The sequence below is a fragment of the Eptatretus burgeri genome, chromosome 4 (assembly GCF_056783735.1).
Source record: "Eptatretus burgeri isolate ZD-2024b chromosome 4, Ebu_testis_v1, whole genome shotgun sequence".
Lineage (NCBI taxonomy): Eukaryota > Metazoa > Chordata > Myxini > Myxiniformes > Myxinidae > Eptatretus > Eptatretus burgeri.
The window spans coordinates 134,595,713-134,614,413 of record NC_140964.1 but is presented as its reverse complement, the minus strand read 5'-3'; the positions used below and the strand labels follow the sequence as shown (position 1 = coordinate 134,614,413).

Sequence of the window (18,701 nt, the reverse complement as noted above, 5' to 3'; positions counted from 1 at the left end):
TTGTAGTAATCATAAATCAGCTGTAATTACAATGCCTAAACCTGGTGAAAAGATTTATTTTGAAGATTATAATAAATCTATCATGCACCCATTTGTGATATACGCTGATTTTGAATGTATCCTTAAAAAGATAAATACTGCTTCTCCTAATCCAAAAGAACCATATACAAATAAATATCAAAAACATATTCCTTGTGGTTTCTGTTATTATATCAAATCATCTGTTGGAGAAAAGTATAACAAACTTGAACATTATCGTGGAAAAAATGCTTCACAAGAGTTTGTAAAACGATTAGAAAAGGATTGTATAAGACTCACTAAATTAATGAAAGAAACAAATGAACCGATGAAATTAACCAAAGAAGAAAAATTAGAATTTAGAATGAACAATATCTGTCATATTTGTGAGGGGGAAATTAAGGAGTCTAAAGTTAGAGACCATTGTCATCTTACTGGTAAATATAGAGGTCCCGCTCATTCCTGTTGTAATCTTAATTATAAATTACCTTCTTTTATTCCAGTCTTTCTTCACAACAGCGCCAACTATGATACACATCTATTTATAAATGAACTTTCAAAAACACCAGGGAATATTTCTGCTATAACAAACACAAGTCAAAAGTATATTTCATTTTCAAAAATGATATTCACAAAACCTTTAACTCGTATTAGGTTTTTAGATTCTTACAAGTTTATGGGAACACCACTAGCCTACCTCGCATCAAATCTAAGCTCCACGGACTCTTTTCCAAATCTTAATTCATTCTTTCCAAAAGAGGAAATTCTCACTCAAGAGGAAATTCAGATTAAAGAGAGAATTCAAAGTAAAGAGGAAACTCTAATTAATGAAGAAATTCTAACTGAAGATGAAATTCTAATTATAAAGAAAATTCGAACTAAAGAGGAAATTCAGATTAAAGATGAAATTCTGATTAAAGAAGGAATTCTTACGAGAGAGGAAATTCAAACAAGGAATGAAATTCAAAGTAAAGAGAAAATTCTTACAAGTAAGGGAATTTATCCTTATGATTATATGGATTCATTTATGAGATTTAAAGAAACACAACTTCCTTCAAAAGAAAGTTTCTATAATAACCTTTATGAAGAAGAGATAAGTGATAAGGAATATAAACACGCACAAGAAATATGGAAAATATTTAAGATAAAGAACCTTGGAGAATATCACGATTTATATCTAAAAACAGATGTTTTATTGTTAGCTGATGTGTTTGAAGCTTTTAGATCACTCTGTCATAATAAAAATTGTTATGGATTAGATCCTGCCCACTATTTCACAGCTCCTGGTTTAGCTTGGAGTGCAATGTTGAAAATGACAAAACAAGATATAGATTTAATCAGTGATGTGGATATGCTTTTGATGATTGAGAAGTCCAAGAGAGGTGGAATATCACAAGTATGTTCAAAAAGATATGCTAAAGCAAATAATAAATATCTTCCAAATTATGATAGTGAAAAAGATAGTAATTATTTGATGTATTTTGATGCTAATAATTTGTATGGATGGGCAATGTCTCAATCTCTGCCTTATGGTAAATTAGAGTGGGTGGAAGAAAAGGATTATGAAAAGGCTTTGATGAATATTGTTATTTCTTCTCAAGAGGAATTGAATGACGAAGAAGAAGGTTATTATTTTGAAGTTGATTTGAGGTACCCGAGTGATCTTCATAATAAGCATAAAGATCTTCCTTTTGCATGTGAGAAAGAAACTCCAAAGAAAGAATGGTTAAGTGATTATCATAAAAGTTTTAATATTAAAGGTAAATCAACAGAAAAGTTATTAACAACATTCTATGATAAAGAGGGATATGTTTTGCATCAGAGAAGCTTAAAACAGTTTTTGAGAGAAGGATTGAGAGTAGCTAAAATTCATAGAGTTTTAAAATTTAAACAAAGTCCTTGGGTGAAAAAGTATATTCAATTCAATACAGATATGAGAGCAAATACAAAAGTAAAATTTGAAGGGGACTTTTATAAATTAATGAATAATGCTGTATTTGGAAAGACTGGAAAATGTTAGAAACAGGCAAAACATTAGATTCGCAACATCTTGGAAAGAAGCTTCGAGATTGATAAATAAACCAAGTTTTGAGAGAGAAGAGGTTTTTTCAGAGAACTTTTCTGCAATTCATATGAAAAAGGAAAGTATTGTAATGGATAAACCAATTTATATTGGAACAGCAGTTCTTGATTTATCAAAGATATTGATGTATGATTATTTGTATAATGACTTAAAGAAAGAGTATGGTGAAAATGTTTCATTGTTGTATATGGATACTGATAGTTTTATCCTAGATATAAAAACTGATGATGTTTATGAAGATATGAAGAAAAATATTGGAGTATATGATACAAGTAATTTCAGCAAGAAGAGTGAGTTATTTTCCAAAAAGAATGAAAAGGTTATTGGTAAGTTTAAGGATGAGTTGGGTGGAAAAGTAATGAGTGAGTTTATTGGATTGAGAGCAAAGGCATATGCTTATAAGTATGGTGAACAGATTGATAAGAGGTTAAAGGGAATAAAGAAATATGTAATAAAGAAATCAATAACTTTTAGAAATTATTATAATTGTTTGATGAATAAGAAAGAAGAATATAGGAAAATGAATACAATAAGAAGTTATAAACATAACATATATAGTGAAGAAGTAAATAAAAAGGCATTAGGAGCCTTTGATGATAAGAGATTTATTTTAGATAATGGAATAGATTGTGTTCCATATGGATATTGTATGATAGAGTGTATAAAATAGATTATGTTTTAACGATGGGAAGATGGGTTAGGGTTTTTTAAGGGCTACCGCCGCGTTTTTTCACAATATATAAATGGTTAAACCAAGTATTAATCAAACTAAAGAGTGGAGAAAATCTCAGTCTTGGTATATAAATGGAAAACATAATGAATGTGAAAAATATCAAATAAGTCTTATTGAAAAAATAACTAAAACAAAGGTAAATAAAACAAATAAGCGAATTAATTTAAAAACTAGTAAGTTAGAGGATGTAAAGAAAAAATGAATATCCTTGAATGGACTGAAAACTTTGATGGTTATCAATTGAACAATGAAAAAACAATTTACTATAATCTCAAAATGATATGTGGCTCAGGAGGTGGCCAGATGAGAGCATTAAGAGAAGTTTATCATTTCGTAATGGCACAAAAGGGGTATCTTCAAAAATATAAAGATTCAAATGTTTTGTTTGTCAATATTTTAGATGGGGATTATTGTGCAAAGAAAATTAAACTATTGAAGGAATTTGAGAATGAACAAATCTTTATAGGTTCAATGAGTGAGCTGTTCAACCCCCAGGTGTTCAATTCAATGAGGTTCAACCTCCAGGTTAAAAGGGGAGACAAATAAATATACCTTGGGATAAAAAGGGGGTTTATTTTTAGGGAAAAAAATATGAATCGCTGAAAATCCCCCATTCATTTACATGGGGAAAAATGAGCCAGAATCAGTATTCTTACCCTACTGACGTCATTGTGTCATATCGTATATCACAAGATTGGGCATTGAATTCACAACATTTTGGCATTGGTTGCATGCAAATTGGATAAAAATCGACCGCACTCTGGCAAAATGACTATTTTGACCTTTTCATGACCTCGACCTTGACCTTTGTACTATTAATTTTGTAATTGGTATTAGAGTGTGGGGAACAGAACAGTCAACATTTTGGTGTTGGTTTCATGTAAATGGGATAAGAATTGACCGTGTTATGACTAAAACCGCACATTTTGCAATGTTGTGACCCCCCCCCCTGACATTTAACTCCCAATCGCTAATAAGGGTTATTACGTCATTGTGTCATGTTACATATCACAAGATGGGGCATTGAATTCTGAACATTTTGGCATTAGTTGCATGCAAATTGGAGACAAATTGACCACGCTATGGTAAAAAGACGATTTTGACCTTTTCATGACCTTGACCTTGACCTTTGACCCGATCGCTCCCAAAATCGAATCAAATGGTCCTCGGATAATAACCAATCATCCCACCAAATTTGCTGCGATTCAGTTCAATACTTTTGGAGTTATGCGAATAACAAACAAACAAACAAACACATATTCACAAATAAATAAATAAATACACAGCTATCAAAACATAACCTTCATAACAAAGTTTGCGAAGGTAATTAGTGGAATATGTCGAGGGAGAGCTAACTAACGAAGATTTAATAGAGTTGGAAGCGCAGCAGCACTTGGAAGAGGAAGAAGAAGAGGAAAGAATGGAAGAAGTACAAAAGAAGTTCACTGTGAAGGGGTTAGCTGGTGTGTTCTCGAAAGTGAATGCGGCTATATTAGAACTAGAGGGTATGGACCCGAATGTTGAACAGTTCACGAAAGTGGAACGGCAAATGAATGAACTTTTACGATGCTATCGTGAAATTTATGAATAAAAAAAGAAAATTACAAAGCAGACCACACTAACGGGATTCTTCTCGAAAGCTGCACCCAGGACCCCGACCCCTACCCCTACAAGTCCTTCCATTTCCTCGCCATCATCTCCCTTACCCGGGCCCTCTACAGCTCCTGATAACCCTGCTGATAATTCCGATGATGACCCCGAACCACAACCACACTTTGAAGGATTCGATGACTGAAATGATAATCTGAATGTCTTTTTTTATAACTTTAATTTTTGCTGATTGTATTTTTTATGTTCTGTAATATGTAAGAGTTATGCAAATTAAAACAAAGTTATCAAGTTGGAGTTTCCTTTAGACCTTTTCTTTATTCAGAATAAATAAAAACGATTACCTGTATTTACAGTATGGAAATATAAGTAATGTATATTAGAGCTGATTTCCTCTATTCTGTTTATTACAGGAAACAGTACACTACTGTATAAACATTCAAAAATATACTAAAAATGTTATAAATAGTGCAAAGGTGACATTAAAACAATATCTAAAGATGGTTGACACAAACCCACAACCAGTACAGTATGCTTGAAATATCAGTAAGGGGCGGCTCCTCGCTTATCGACCAATTCGCTTAACGACCGAGTCGTAGGAATGGAACTCAGTCGTTAAGTGAGGAGTGCCTGCATATATATATATATATATATATATATATATATATATATATATATATATATATATATATGTATGTATGTATATATATATATATATATATATATATGCATACACATATATACTAGCCGGTAGGCAATGAGGGATTCGCTAGGATTGAAGCGCTGGATACGATGCTTTTCATTCTGACCGATCCACCGACGAAGATTCATTGCCAGGACGTATTGGTTCACATACAATTGTTCCTCTGCCTGGCAAGATTTTTCCTATTGCATATTTTGGCTAACTGGCACTCCTCATAAAAAATGACGGTAAATATACACCCTATTTTTGAAGGACTACCATTTGAAAAATAAAACCTCAATCAAAAATTGGATCGAGTAAAATTTTCTAAATATCTCGAAGTGTTTCATTCCGAAGTCTCACTTCTCTACATTCAAAACTGAAGGACAAGTATTGAAAATACTGCACGTGGGATTTCGGCCGCTGCACAGCAACGGGTGGTTGCTAGGCAACGAAATTCAGAAACGCACATTCTCAGTAGATATTCCACATGTTGGCAAAGTTTCATCAAAATCGGTTCGCTGGTTCGTGCTGTGAAGCCTCACGTTGCAAACACACACGCACACGCACGCATGCACGCACCCACCCACACACACACACACACACACACACACACACACACACACACACACACACACACACACACACACACACACACACACACACACACACACACACACACACACGACGGAAAACCTGATAATAAGGGATATCTTGCATATATAGTGAATCCAATATATCACTAGAGGGGGAGCACTTGGGAGAGTGCAAAACCTCCGCCGCCAATACTGCTGGGTCACTCAAGTGAACCTTATATCTTATTCATTAAATATGATGTCAACAGTGCTGACAGTTATAGTTCTTTTTTTTTTTTTTGGGGGGGGGGGGGTTGGAAATCACTTAAAACATGTAGGAATGCATAAAAAAAAATTTTTTGGGGGGGGGAGTTGGAAATCACTTAAAACATGTACAAATGAAAAAAAAATTTTCTCTAAAAATTTTTTTTGGGGGGGCGGGGGGGTTGGAAATCACTTAAAACATGTACAAATGCAAAAAATTTTTTTTTTTCTCTAAATCTTTTTGTGGGTGGGGGGGGGACCAAGTCCAAAATCTAATGGCATGATCCTTGGACCATACCTTACCCCCCCCCACCAAGTTTCGTCGAAATCCGTCGAGGAGTTTTTCCGTGATACTGTTCACAAACAAACAAACAAACAAACAGAAAGGGGTGAAAACAGTAACCTCCGATCTTCGATGGCGGAGGTTAAAAAGTTGAGGCTTGAAAGAACATTCTCCTCCTTCTCAGGTGCAAAGACACAGTGAATGAGTTGAGATCGACAGACAGTGGGTCAGGATGAGATGACTTTAAACGGTGCATTTCCTGTTGAAAACTCAGGAGGGAAGATCAGGATTGCACTACCACTCATCCGTTACCTTTTCCCCTTGGATAAGCTCATCCAATGCTCGAGTGTAGTGATTGTGGAGAGCATCAGAAATGTGGGAAACATCCAGATCAGGACTTTTGAATTTTGTCATCTTTAACCTCCGCCATCGAAGATGGACGGAGGTTACTGTTTTCACCCCTGTCTGTTTGTTTGTTTGTGAACAGTGTTACCGAAAAACTCCTGGAGGGATTTCGACGAAACTTGGTGGGGGGATTAGGTATGGTCCAAGGATCATGCCATTTGATTTTGGACTTGGTCCAAAGTCCAATATGGCCGCTATGGCGGCCATTTTGAAAAAATATTTGAATTTTGGTTTTTGCATTTCTACATGTTTGAAGTGATTTCCAACCAAAAAAAAAAAATTGTTAGAGAAAAAAAAAAACAAAATTTTGCACCTTTTTTTCAAAAAAATTTCAATTTTATTTGAAAAATATTTGAATTTTTTTTTTTGCATTTCTACATGTTTTAAGTGATTTCCAACCAAAAAAAAAAAATGTGAGAGAGAAAAAAAAAAAAATTTTGCAACTTTTTTTTCAAAAAAATTTCGATTTTATTTTTTGGGCATTTCTACATGCGCGTCGATCTCGATTAGTTTATTCAATCGTGGTTCAGTGGAGTCTGATCCGTTTTGACCTGCAATGAATAGGACATCAGGTTCACTTAAGTGACCCAGCACTATTGGCATTGAGGTTTTGCACTCTACCGAGTGCTCCCCCTCTAGTTGCGAGTGTTTCATCATTTTCTGTTTGGCAATTATCACTCAAGGAATATCCTCTCGATGTTGCTTCTTCTTTTCCAAGTTTTGTATTTATTCATGCATTCTTGTTGTGTTCTTTTCAGTTTTCATAAATCATTTTCCAAAACTAGTTCATCATTTTTTATGGGGTGGAGGGATTGCATCACTGCTTCTGTTTCCACAGTTTTTGATTGAATCTTATGAGTAAATTTTGAAATGGCTAATATTTTCTTGTCATTTACTTCATTTTACTTATTTTTAGGCTCCTGTTGGTTATCACCATTTGAGTTTCAGAAGGTGGGAGGAAGTTCTCCCAGAATTCAAAATCTCCACCTCCTTTGTGGCAAAGGATCATTATTCATCAATGAAACTGTGCAGCATCGTACTCGAAGACTCGTTCCAAGGACTCTTTTCAAAATCTTCACTGAACCTCTGACTGTCTCCACTTGAAGCTCGTTTGTAGTGATATTCCCAGAATGATTTTTAAGTCCTGAGTAAGGGTTATATTTATCATTCCTGTCACACCGACTATCACTGGTGCAATTTCAGCTTTCTTCAATTTGCAAGTCTTCTTGACCTCGTTTTTCAGATCCTGGTATTTCATCATTGTCCTGATTTTTGTAGCATTTAGTCCAAAGTAATTGGGAACTGAAACCTCAATCAACAATGCCAACTTTTCATTTTTGGGGGTGAGCACTATGTCCAGATGTAATGCATTGTTTGTGATGTCCACATTTGATGGGATCATCTTGTCATGCGTGAGATTTACATGTTCATTTTCAAGGATCAGACTTTGTGTTTCCATGATTGTTCTGGGACCATGATGTTGAAATATTTACAGATGTACCAGTGGATTATTTTGCAGACGCTGTCATGTCTTTCAGTGTACAGCTGTTCTGTCATGAGGTTTTTACATCCCGGAAGGAGGTGACTGGTGCTCTCTTTTGACCCCACAAAATCTGTATTTGTCTCATTGGCTCAATCCCGACATTTTCTTCAAGGCATTTGTGTTGTGTCCTGAGTCTTGGGTATTTGCAATGACTGGTCCTCCATCCCAATTAATTTGACCTCTTGTGAGCCATTCTAATGAGCCTTCCTTGTATTGTCGATCCCTGTCCTATCAAGCTCATTTTAAAATCTTCCTGCTCTTTTGCCATTCTCTCATTTGCCAGAGTATCTGCTGATATTTCTTTTTGTACTTTTTTTTTCTTTGCACTCATTGGGACTGTGTTTGTTTCTCTTTTGTTTTCCAGTGTAGTATCCATCATTTGCACCTGTTTTTATAAGTTTGTTGCTAAATGGATAAGGATCGCTTTTCTGGTTTGTTGTTTTCTTGCTCATGCACAAATCTAATCCTTCACACGTTGATCTGTACACTTGGTTAAGCTCCATCAGACCGTCTCCTCCCTCCTGTCGCGGTAAGTACAACCTCGGTATGCAATGGATTTGAAGGACATGTGGTGGATAATTATAAGTTTCCTTGTTTTGGTGTCTAAATTTTTAATCTCCACTTGTGGCCAGTTTATAATTGCACAGCTATATTGGAATAGCATTACTGCATGTTGGTTTGTTGCTTTGGTTTTGTTTATTGGAGAGAGGGATGACTTCAGAATTAGTGTTATTCTGCAAGGGTAATCTTTGCTAACTATTTTATGCATTTTTTGTGTTGCACCTGGGGGATTTCATTTATTCTGAGGTATTTGTAGGATGCTTCATTTTTCTAACTCTTGTGTGGTGTCATCTTTTTGTCTCGATTTTTAGCATGCTCTCCTGTATGGATCCTCTTCATATGCTCTTTCAAAGTGCCTTTTCGAGAGAAATCTTTATCACATTTGGAACATCTGAAAGGACGCTCTCCTGTATGGATCGTCATATGCTTATTCAAGGCGCTTTGAGAGAAACCTTTATCACAGACAGAGCATTTGAAAGGACGCTCTCCTGTGTGTATCCTCATATGCCCTTTCAAATTGCCTTTTTGAGAGAAACCCTTATCACAGACAGAGCATTTGTGAGGTTGTTCTCCTGTGTGGATCCTCATATGTATTTTCACATCACATTTTTCAAAGAAACCCTTATCACATATGGAACATTTGTGAGGTCGTTCTCCTGTGTGGGTCCCCATATGCTTATTCAAGGCACATTTATGAGAGAAACCTTTATCACAGACAGAGCATTTGCAAGGACGCTCTCCTGTATGGATTTTCATATGCCGATTCAAATGGCCTGCTTGAGAGAATGTTTTATCACATTTGGAACATTTGTAAGGTCGCTCTCCTGTATGGATCCTCATATGATTATTCAAGTCCCATTTATGAGAGAAACCTTTGTTACAGACAGAGCATTTGCAAGGTCGTTCTCCTGTGTGGATACTTGTATGAATTTTCAAAATACTTTTTTCAGAGAAACCCTTGCCACAGACAGAGCATTTGTAAGGACGCTCTCCAGTGTGGAACCTCATATGCACATTCAAATTGCATTGATAAGGGAAACCCTTATCACAGATAGAGCATTTATGAGGGTGCTCTCCTGTGTGGATCCTCATATGAATTTTTAAATTGCGTTGAACAGAGAAAACTTTATCACAGACAGAGCATTTATGAGGGCGTTCTCTGTGGGTCCTCATGTGTATTTTGTTGTCTCTCAGTGAAGTAAAATCTACACTGCATATATTACACTTATAATGCATTTGCCTTTTGATAACCTTTTTGGGTTTGTTTAAGTTAATATTGATCTTTGTGCTGTTTTCACCAGATGTGCACTTGTATTTTGAAGGTCGTGAGTCTTGTTCTTGGGATTGTTTCTTCCAAATAGACATCTTCTTCACTGTCAAGCTGCTTCTGGACCTTATCTGCCCAATTGGATTTCTTGATTGTTCTGCACAAACAAAGAAGAAGAAGTTATATTCCATTGCTTTTTTTTTTGTGAAACTCAAAATGCAAAATATTTCAGGATTTTGAAAATTTTACAAACCCTGAATTCAAAAGATTGAACATTCATTTGGAAGGTTTCTGCTCACCTGTTACAGAACAGACAGTTCTGCCATTTGTCAAATGAACATCTGAATCTTCCTTTCCAGAAGCATGTCTTGAAGTTTCTGAGACAGATGAACCGTTGTGTCGTGTGGATTCCACATTTACAGGATAGACATCACCTGAAATTAATGAAGGACATGAAGTTTAAAATACTGCCAAATATAAATCCTGTAAACACATAGTATACAAGAGAAGTCACTTTCTTTGTGAGAACGAGGCTCCATAATGCTGCCGCCATTACGGGAGATGAATCAAGGTGTTTTCAATGAGATTATATACATACATATATATATATATATATATATATATATACACATACATACACACATACATATATGTGTGCAGCAAAAGTATTTCCCCATGCTCAACTCGGAGTAACCATAAATTAGTGAATACAAGCCGCAACATAATTTTGCGAACTCTCACGTCGACTTCCGGTTTGGGGAGTTTTACACGTTGGTCGAGCTTGTCACTGCCAGGTGCTGCATCTCACTCATTAAAGCCAAGTTTTCCAAACCGGAATGTTTGCGTTTTGCTGTTTTGTCCATGTGTTACTGTGAAATCTCGTCAAAAACGAATTCCTTGTAAAGTGATGTACGAATGCGAGAGGCATTTTGCACACGCACTGTGTGTTTTCAGGGACTCAGTTCTACACATTGGATGCTTTTAACCTGCAATTCAAATAGTCTTGTATTACACATGCCTCAAATATGTACAAAAAACAAGAAAATATTTCAGCATTTATATGAGAGTGGCAATTTCAAAAAGGTTAACCATAATTGTTCTGTTTCTGAATTAAACTCGGACTCACAATTTTTGGAATACAACAAAATATCAATGGATGAGAGGTGCCGCGTTCACACCATTTGCTATTCAGACAATGAGACAGTGGCGGCAGTGGTGACATCACATCGGGACGCTTCTCCTCTCACCAACAGATGCAAAATCGAGTATAATTTATCTTGTGGCCCAGGAACCAAAAAAACAAAAAAATATATCATAGCACTCAGCCCACATAACTCCCACCCCTCCCCACTCACTTCTCCCAAACATGATTTATCATAAATATCATCACTTTATACTTAACCTGTACATCGACAAGCCCCAGATATGACCTACCCATCGTTGTTAAAAAGCACGAAGGTTTGAGAAGAAATGAGCACATCAATGAACCCTTGGGCCTTTCTTGGGCCCATAGCATTAAGAGATTTTGTGAGACGGACTGCAATATGTTAACTTTTGATCAGAAAGTATCGAGTTGTTCAGAAACTTCTCCAACTCTTTCATTGTGTAGAGATACACCCCCTTTCTCACAGGTAAATTTCCAAGTATTTTCGGCTTCTTTAAAAACTTGGTGAGTCGTTTCATGGTGCAATCATTATTTGACAGGCATGATATACTGTTGCGGGGCCGGGTATTGGCCACGAGCACGACCGCCAGATGGAGCTGCGGAGTCGGCTCGACCGATCGCCCGGAATGTATAGGTCGTCCCCCGGATAACTCTGGAGCCGACGGGTCCTCTATCGGACTGAACTCGCCAACAGGTCACCCGTGTGGAATAGGGTGAATAGCCAAATTTCTATATACCGAAGTATCCACACGGGAAGCTACCGGGGAAATTCGCCCTCGGCCGACTTTGTCTGAATCGAGTCGCTATCGCCGAATCGGATCCGGCATAATCGAGCGGAATTACCAAAGTTGGGCCGGACCAAATGAACAATTTACCGACACTAATCCTCAAACACGCGTCATGTCGAGCCAATGAAAGAAACACAAAACGAGCTGATACATTTAACAATCGGGGTATTTATTCAATAATAATGGGGGGAATTAGGGGAGCACGTAAGAGGCAGAATTAAACCGAATATCAGACAATGCACATATGTACAGGCGAAAGCACTTCACAGTATACTACTTAGAAGATGGGCCCATGGACACACACACACACACACACACACACACACACACACACACACACACACACACACACACACACACACACACACACACACACACACACACACACACACACAAAAGAAGTGGTGGCTGACGCCTTTATTTCGGCCTTCAGCTCGGAAGATAGTGGAGCTCAAGACCAGGGTCTAACTTGGACCTGTGCACCTCATGCGGTCTTCAAGCTGTTCAGACTGGGCACCAGCTGGATCCAACCACCGCGAGCCGCAATCAGCTTTTCGAGCTCCAGCGGATCCCCTCGCGCTCCGGAACACGTGCTGGGAGATGAGGCGCCGATCCTTCCCGATCCGATGCGTCGGAGCAATAAGAGCACAGGAACCGAACCAAATCAGGGCAAACAAGACCCAGGAACAAGAACCAAGAAGAAGCAATTTCCATCTCTCTCTTCCCTTGTTATCCCCCTCGGGCACGGATCGCTTCCGGCGTGACTCATTCGCCGTCGGTGGGGGCTGTCATATCCCATTTCTTCGAGTCCCCCACACGAGCCGATTGATGTCCATATAAGGCATGGAATTTGGCTTGTTCAGCGTTGGGTGGGGGCTCGACCTTTCCCCCACTGAGCGTGGGGAGAATGCCGGGAGCGGAGGGTTTTTCTGCCTGCTGTTTTACTTGGCGCCATGGTAGTCCATAGCTGTTGGCGGCATTGAAATGAAAAGAAAGCCTCACTAGCAAAACAAATCACAGTGCATGAACATTTATTTACCCATTAGACAAGGGACGGGAGTTATCTATAAAACACATACTTACCGATATAACTGAGCGAGAGGACCTGAATGTGTGTGTGATCAGTTTCTAAATTCGTAACACTACCCCCTCCCCTTTTTACAGACTCATCCTGAGTCGTCAAATTTTTGTGTGACCAGCATGTGCAAGTTCTCCCCTCGTACGTTTTACCGACGGATCCCTGAAGTGCCACATTTTTTTTTTTTAAATACGTGTCCCAAAAATAAATAACCCAATGCGCTGGGTAACTAACTAACAAACTCAGACAGACCCATACGGACGACTTAACTACATTGCCGGTGGTATAACAGGCATACAGGTGGGTTAAACTTATTTTCAATTTTTACTTTAACTTTTTACAATAACCATGGCCCAGGACCTGGCATCTGTGGGAAAGAAGGCATGGCAAAGTTAACAGTTTGTGTGAGGGTGAGTGCTCCGCAGCTGAAGGTCAGACGTCTTCAGGGCCTGATCAAAAGGTCCCTCTTTTGTCACTGAACCTTCTCTTTTTTTTCAGTCTTCAGCTGCTGGAGGCAACTCACCCGAACCCGGCATGCCATATGGCATCCAACAGGCCATTTGAAGAGGCAGCCTGACTGCCCAATGCAGTCTCTGGCTCCCTTGTGCAAGAACAGGGAGGTAGCCGGCTGCCCAATGCAGTCGCTGGCTCCCCCTGAAATGAACTGGATGGATGATGCAAAACACCGAAACAGTGCATGGGCTGCTGAATGCAATCCCGTGGTGTGGCTGCCTGCAGGGCAGTCTTTGCAAAACACTGGCGATCCTGGCGCACATGGTGATGATGATGACAGAGATGCCAACTTTTGGAAATCAGAATTAGGGAGGATTTGCAACCGACACCAAATAATGTGCGCGAAGCGCACATCTCGAGCGCGGAGCGCTCGACCCTTGCGGCGGGGTCCAGGGCCCGCCTTAGGGCCCTGGAAGCTCTGGGGTTCTAGACGCTCTCTAGTGCCCTCTGAGCCCTATTTTGGAGCATTTAACATGTTAAGAATTCCCACTTTTTGAACAAAAAAAGGGGAAAATTGTGCACTTTTTAATGTTACATGTATGTTAATATTAGTAAGTTAGGGGACAATCAAAGATTAACAAAAAGCACAAAAGATGCAATATTTTTCTTACCTTACTGGCTGGTACTACTGCTGCTTGCTTTTTCCATGGCAGCTTTGCTGAGTGACAGCTGTGTGGCTCTTTTAGCCCTTCTGATTATGTCTTTGCTGTATTCTCTCTGGTAGCAAGGGGTGCTATGAGCTAGTTTTTCAATTAAGAGAGCTTCCAGGGTTTTGACACTCAAATTGGGACGAAATTCAGTATGATTCTTCCGTACAAGACTGAGTGCCCGCTCACATGATGCGTTCGAATGAGGAATGACCAAGATTCCCTTCATCACTTTGCTCAAATTAGGATACTTCTTGGCACCAGTGCAGGGATCTGTGAGCTGTGAAATCCGATGCCACTGCTCATCCACTCTCACTGTCTCAGTAGCAATTGTAGCTATGGAGGCGTCTGCCTGGTAGTGAGCGAATTCACTCTCAAGACTGTCTATGTCACTATCACCGCCACTGAACAGACAGGGGAATTTCTTGATGAAAAACTCCACACAGTCAAACCCCACTTCTTGGTGTAGCTTAACATCCAGCACCTGAGCATGCTTGGCTAATTCATCATCTAGCGGCCAGGTTTTGAAGATGTAATTGCAGGCTTTCACATAATATGAGCGAACTGCACTGAAGAAACCTTGGATGTCTGACTCACTCAGAGTGAAGGTGGATTTCTTGAGACTCCTTTGTTCCCTTATATACAGTTTGGCATCGTTCCCAATCATGAGGTCCTCATCATTCTTCTGATGATTTCTGTCAGAGAAGGGTACATTTACCAGAGCAACCGATGACACCGATGGTTTCAAAAACCGTACGAAGATATCTTTCAGAAGACCATTCAATTCTCCGTGCAGGAGATGAATACAGGGTTCGTCTCTTTGGAGCAGAAGATCCCCCTTCTCAAAAAGCTTGTTAGCATATCGAAGGAAGAAACAATAGAGTTTTGTTTGTGGAGACAAGAACATCCTGTTGACACGTTTTTCTCTAGATTCCTGCACAGTGTTTGAGGAAGATGCGCTTTTAGTTGTAGAACTCGTAGTACACTTAGCCGCAGGGCGATCACACTTGCGTTTACTGCCAGCAGAAGAGGTCAGACTCGTAGTACCAGATCCAATTTTACGTTTGAGGAGAGAGCTTGAGGTAGGTGCAGCGAAGGAAGAAGACCTCTGATTCGAAGGTTTTGCTGAGCTTCTATCAAGTGATTTGGCAAAAGCAGAACTTAACTTGGGTCCTTCTTTGCCTGTAGATGGGACTATCACAGTCTTTCTCGACTCTGAAGGGATCGGCTTTGTAGATGAATGTGATGAAGGGCCGGTGATGCTACCTGCTCTCAGCATTGGTTTTGGTGCGGTCCCTGCTGTCTTCTTCGCAGCAGATACTGCAGTGGTAGTGGTGAATGCTGCTCCACTAGTGCTTGATCCTGCAGTGCCAGTACTGGCAGTAGATACAGTGCTGTCCTTCTTGCTCGTTGTTAGAGTCTTGGCTACAGTTGGTTGCATTTTTCTTCGTACTTCTTCTTTGAAGAAGAGGCGAAGTGGCTCCCACTGTTCAATCAGCCTGTCTAGGCACTGACCAAGGGACAGCCACCTTGTTGCGACATGCTTCAGAATCTTGTGTGTTGGGGCATCACAGAGTTCTTGCAGTGCTTTCACTCCTTTGACGCGTTTACTACTTTTGTCCAAGTAGTAGTAAATATCGATGAGAAAGTCATCTAATTCAATGGGTAAGGCCTGAGCCGCCTTCTTGGCCGTATTGTGCATCATATGGCAAGGGCATCCCATGATGTAGCACTCTGGATTTTGTTTGTGGATATAAGCAGCGACTCCTTTGTGCTTGCCCACCATGACAGAGGCATTATCAGCACAAAAGGAAACACAATTTCCCCACGGAATTTTCCTGTCACTGAACTCATGATCAAGCAGTTTGAAAATGTTTTCTCCAGTGGAATCTTGTTTGCACGCAGGCAAACTTAGCAAACCTTGCTTCACAATCCCAGCACTGTTGTCATAGTACGAAATCAGGACAGGATATAGCTGGGCCTCACCACTGTCATTGCTACCGTCTGTAGCTAGGCTAAATGGAGCTAGTCTAGCAATATCGGCAATAGATGAAGCAGTAACATTTGACAACTCACCAATTATTGCTGAAGTTTTTGTTCTTGCACATCCATACTTTGAAGCAACTTTTGAATCTGGAAACATCTTTTGAAATAGAGGTTCAGCATGATCTGAGACTGATATGGGCAAGTTATGTTCCACAATAAATCCACTAAAGAGAAGTTCCGCTCGGGTAACATCCTCTTCCTCGCTTGTCCCTTGTTTGGTGAAATAATTCAGAAGTGTACCGGTACTCATGCTCGAAGATCTCTCCTTTGCAATGTCTGTGTGCCGTTTGCTTCCAACGTGCTTCCGAATATCATCGCGACCTCCGTGCTCAACTGAAATATCAACGCTGCATACTGTACAATACGCATGATGAATTCCTCTTTCAGACTTTCGAATACACGGGTATTGGAGACTGTATTTGGTCTTGTACTTCTGAGACCATTTCTTGGTCTTCATAAGTTTTTTTCTGCCATTTCGTAATCAACATCGAGGGCTTGAAGCATCGGTAACTTCGAAGTCGATGTTCCACAGCTGCAGCGCGACTCGTAGAACTCTAGCGGCTGTTAAACACCGCACGGTGGTCGCGACCGCCGGGCTGGTACGGGGCCCAGCTGCATGTAGTGAGCGTATCGCATGCATATACACTGTGCATACATACCGCATGCACTGTATTGCACACATACCGCATGCACTAAATCTCAGTGCATGATCGCATAAGCGAGATCCAGACCCAATGTTTCGCTGCTCCTCATTTGAATTTGCAATTTTTTACGTACAATTTGGTAGCAGCGAACGTTATGGAGTTACCACATGCTATACGTAACAGACGATGCTTTTCATTCAATTCTCATACTAGTACATTCTGATTAGTGAACAGTGCAAAAATATCAAAATTTCGGGAGGATAAGGATAGTGATCGTAAGGGCGGGAGTTTGGGTGAATTTTCGGAAGCCTCCCGATGAAATCAGGAGGGTTGGCATCTGTGTGATGACACAGGGGCAATGCAAACAAAAGGGTAGCAGGCATGGGGTTATGGCAGAGGCAGGCGAACAAGGCATGGCAAGCAAGGCTATGCAGAACAGGCGATTCAGCACAACAGGCCGGCAGGTGAAGCTGGCCGGCCTCTGGTCCCGTTCAGTGAGGTTTGTCGAGGGAGTGCAGTGGTGCCGGCCGCTCCGGAGGTGGGCTCGGACCTAGCCTACTGTCTCCCCCAACCTACCGCCTTTGCCTGTCTCTGTCCATACCCACTCCCTTAATTTGCAACACAAACCCAAATTTAGCCCCTTTTATTTATTTATTTGTTTTATTCTTTTTTTTTTCCTTTTATAATTGTTTGTCCCTAACCCCCTTGTCCGGCTGACCTATCTTGTCAACCTAGCCTACTCACAACCCCTACGTTCCCTGTCTGGTGGGGAATAGGGAGAGACTAGCGTCCTGTCTCGAGGCCTGACTAAGCCTCAGAATGGCCTCCCACAGAGTTCAGCGATCTAACCCAAGGTGGGTCCAGCAGCCTACAACGAGCGAAGGGATGGATGGTGCGAAGGGGTGCATCTCCTAACTATCCTAGCATTTATTAACTTTAAACTACCCCGGGGCTTTTCAAAACACCTGCTACTTTAAACTATCGGTTCTAAAAACCATGATTCCCGTCCCCTGTGTTGGTGTCCATTATAAATTTGGGCTTTGCCCTCTAATTTTCACTTGTGCCCTCACACAATTTCATGGCTGGGCAGCGTGGCTCACTTGGCAGGGATTCCCCCTCTGCCGAATCTCAAACTATGGCACCCCCGGGCCCTGAGGCTATCTCCGAGCCTACCAGCTCCCTATGAACGCGGGGGGTTGCCCTCTCTGGCATTGCCCCCCTCCGATGCCCACGTGGCATTTTGGCACTACGGGTCCCTTTCCGAGGGTTGCCCGTGCCCACTACACTATCCCGGTCCCTTGGCCTACTCTGGCCGACTAGTCCGGTGTGCACTCTAAACGATACTCACCTTTCAACTGCCACGCTCTCAGCGGTCCATGAACTCCTGCACCCCTCCAAATGGGTTTCGTGCCTTCTTTCAACACCAACAACAAAACGACCTCCCTTTGGTAAATTTGACTAACCCACTAACAAACATTAAACTGACCCCGGGATCCCTTTGGTGGGTTTCACCCCTCCCTCCACTCAGTCATTCGCACCATGCATTCCCCATTCACTCCATACACACTCAGGCCCACTGGCCCTCACTCATTCATCAAGTACATTTTTCTCTTTCCAATTCACACCAATACTCCATACTGCCATTCGCTTAACTAAATTCCCCGAACTAACTCATGCTCCCTAGTCGTTCACGTTTACTAGTGCACGTTCCATTTAACTCTACGTAGCTAAGCTACGTTCCAACTACACATTCCATGTCTGTCACTGTCTTGAAAAAAAAATCCATTTTCCATTTCTA

At 40.4% G+C, this 18,701-nt stretch overlaps 1 protein-coding gene across 1 annotated transcript in view; it reads right to left on the bottom strand.

Moving 5' to 3' along the window:
• Positions 1-7,586: 7,586 nt before the first annotated feature.
• The window catches only part of LOC147029167 (uncharacterized), a 91,274-nt gene continuing 80,159 nt past the window's right edge, over positions 7,587-18,701 (bottom strand). Inside the window, exons 7-8 of the mRNA XM_085876356.1 lie at positions 10,322-10,456; positions 7,587-10,179 (exon numbers count right to left, since the gene is read on the bottom strand). Of these exons, the coding sequence (XP_085732482.1) occupies positions 9,026-10,179; positions 10,322-10,456 (1,289 nt within the window). The 3' untranslated portion in view covers positions 7,587-9,025. The remainder of the gene's footprint in view (positions 10,180-10,321; positions 10,457-18,701) is intronic.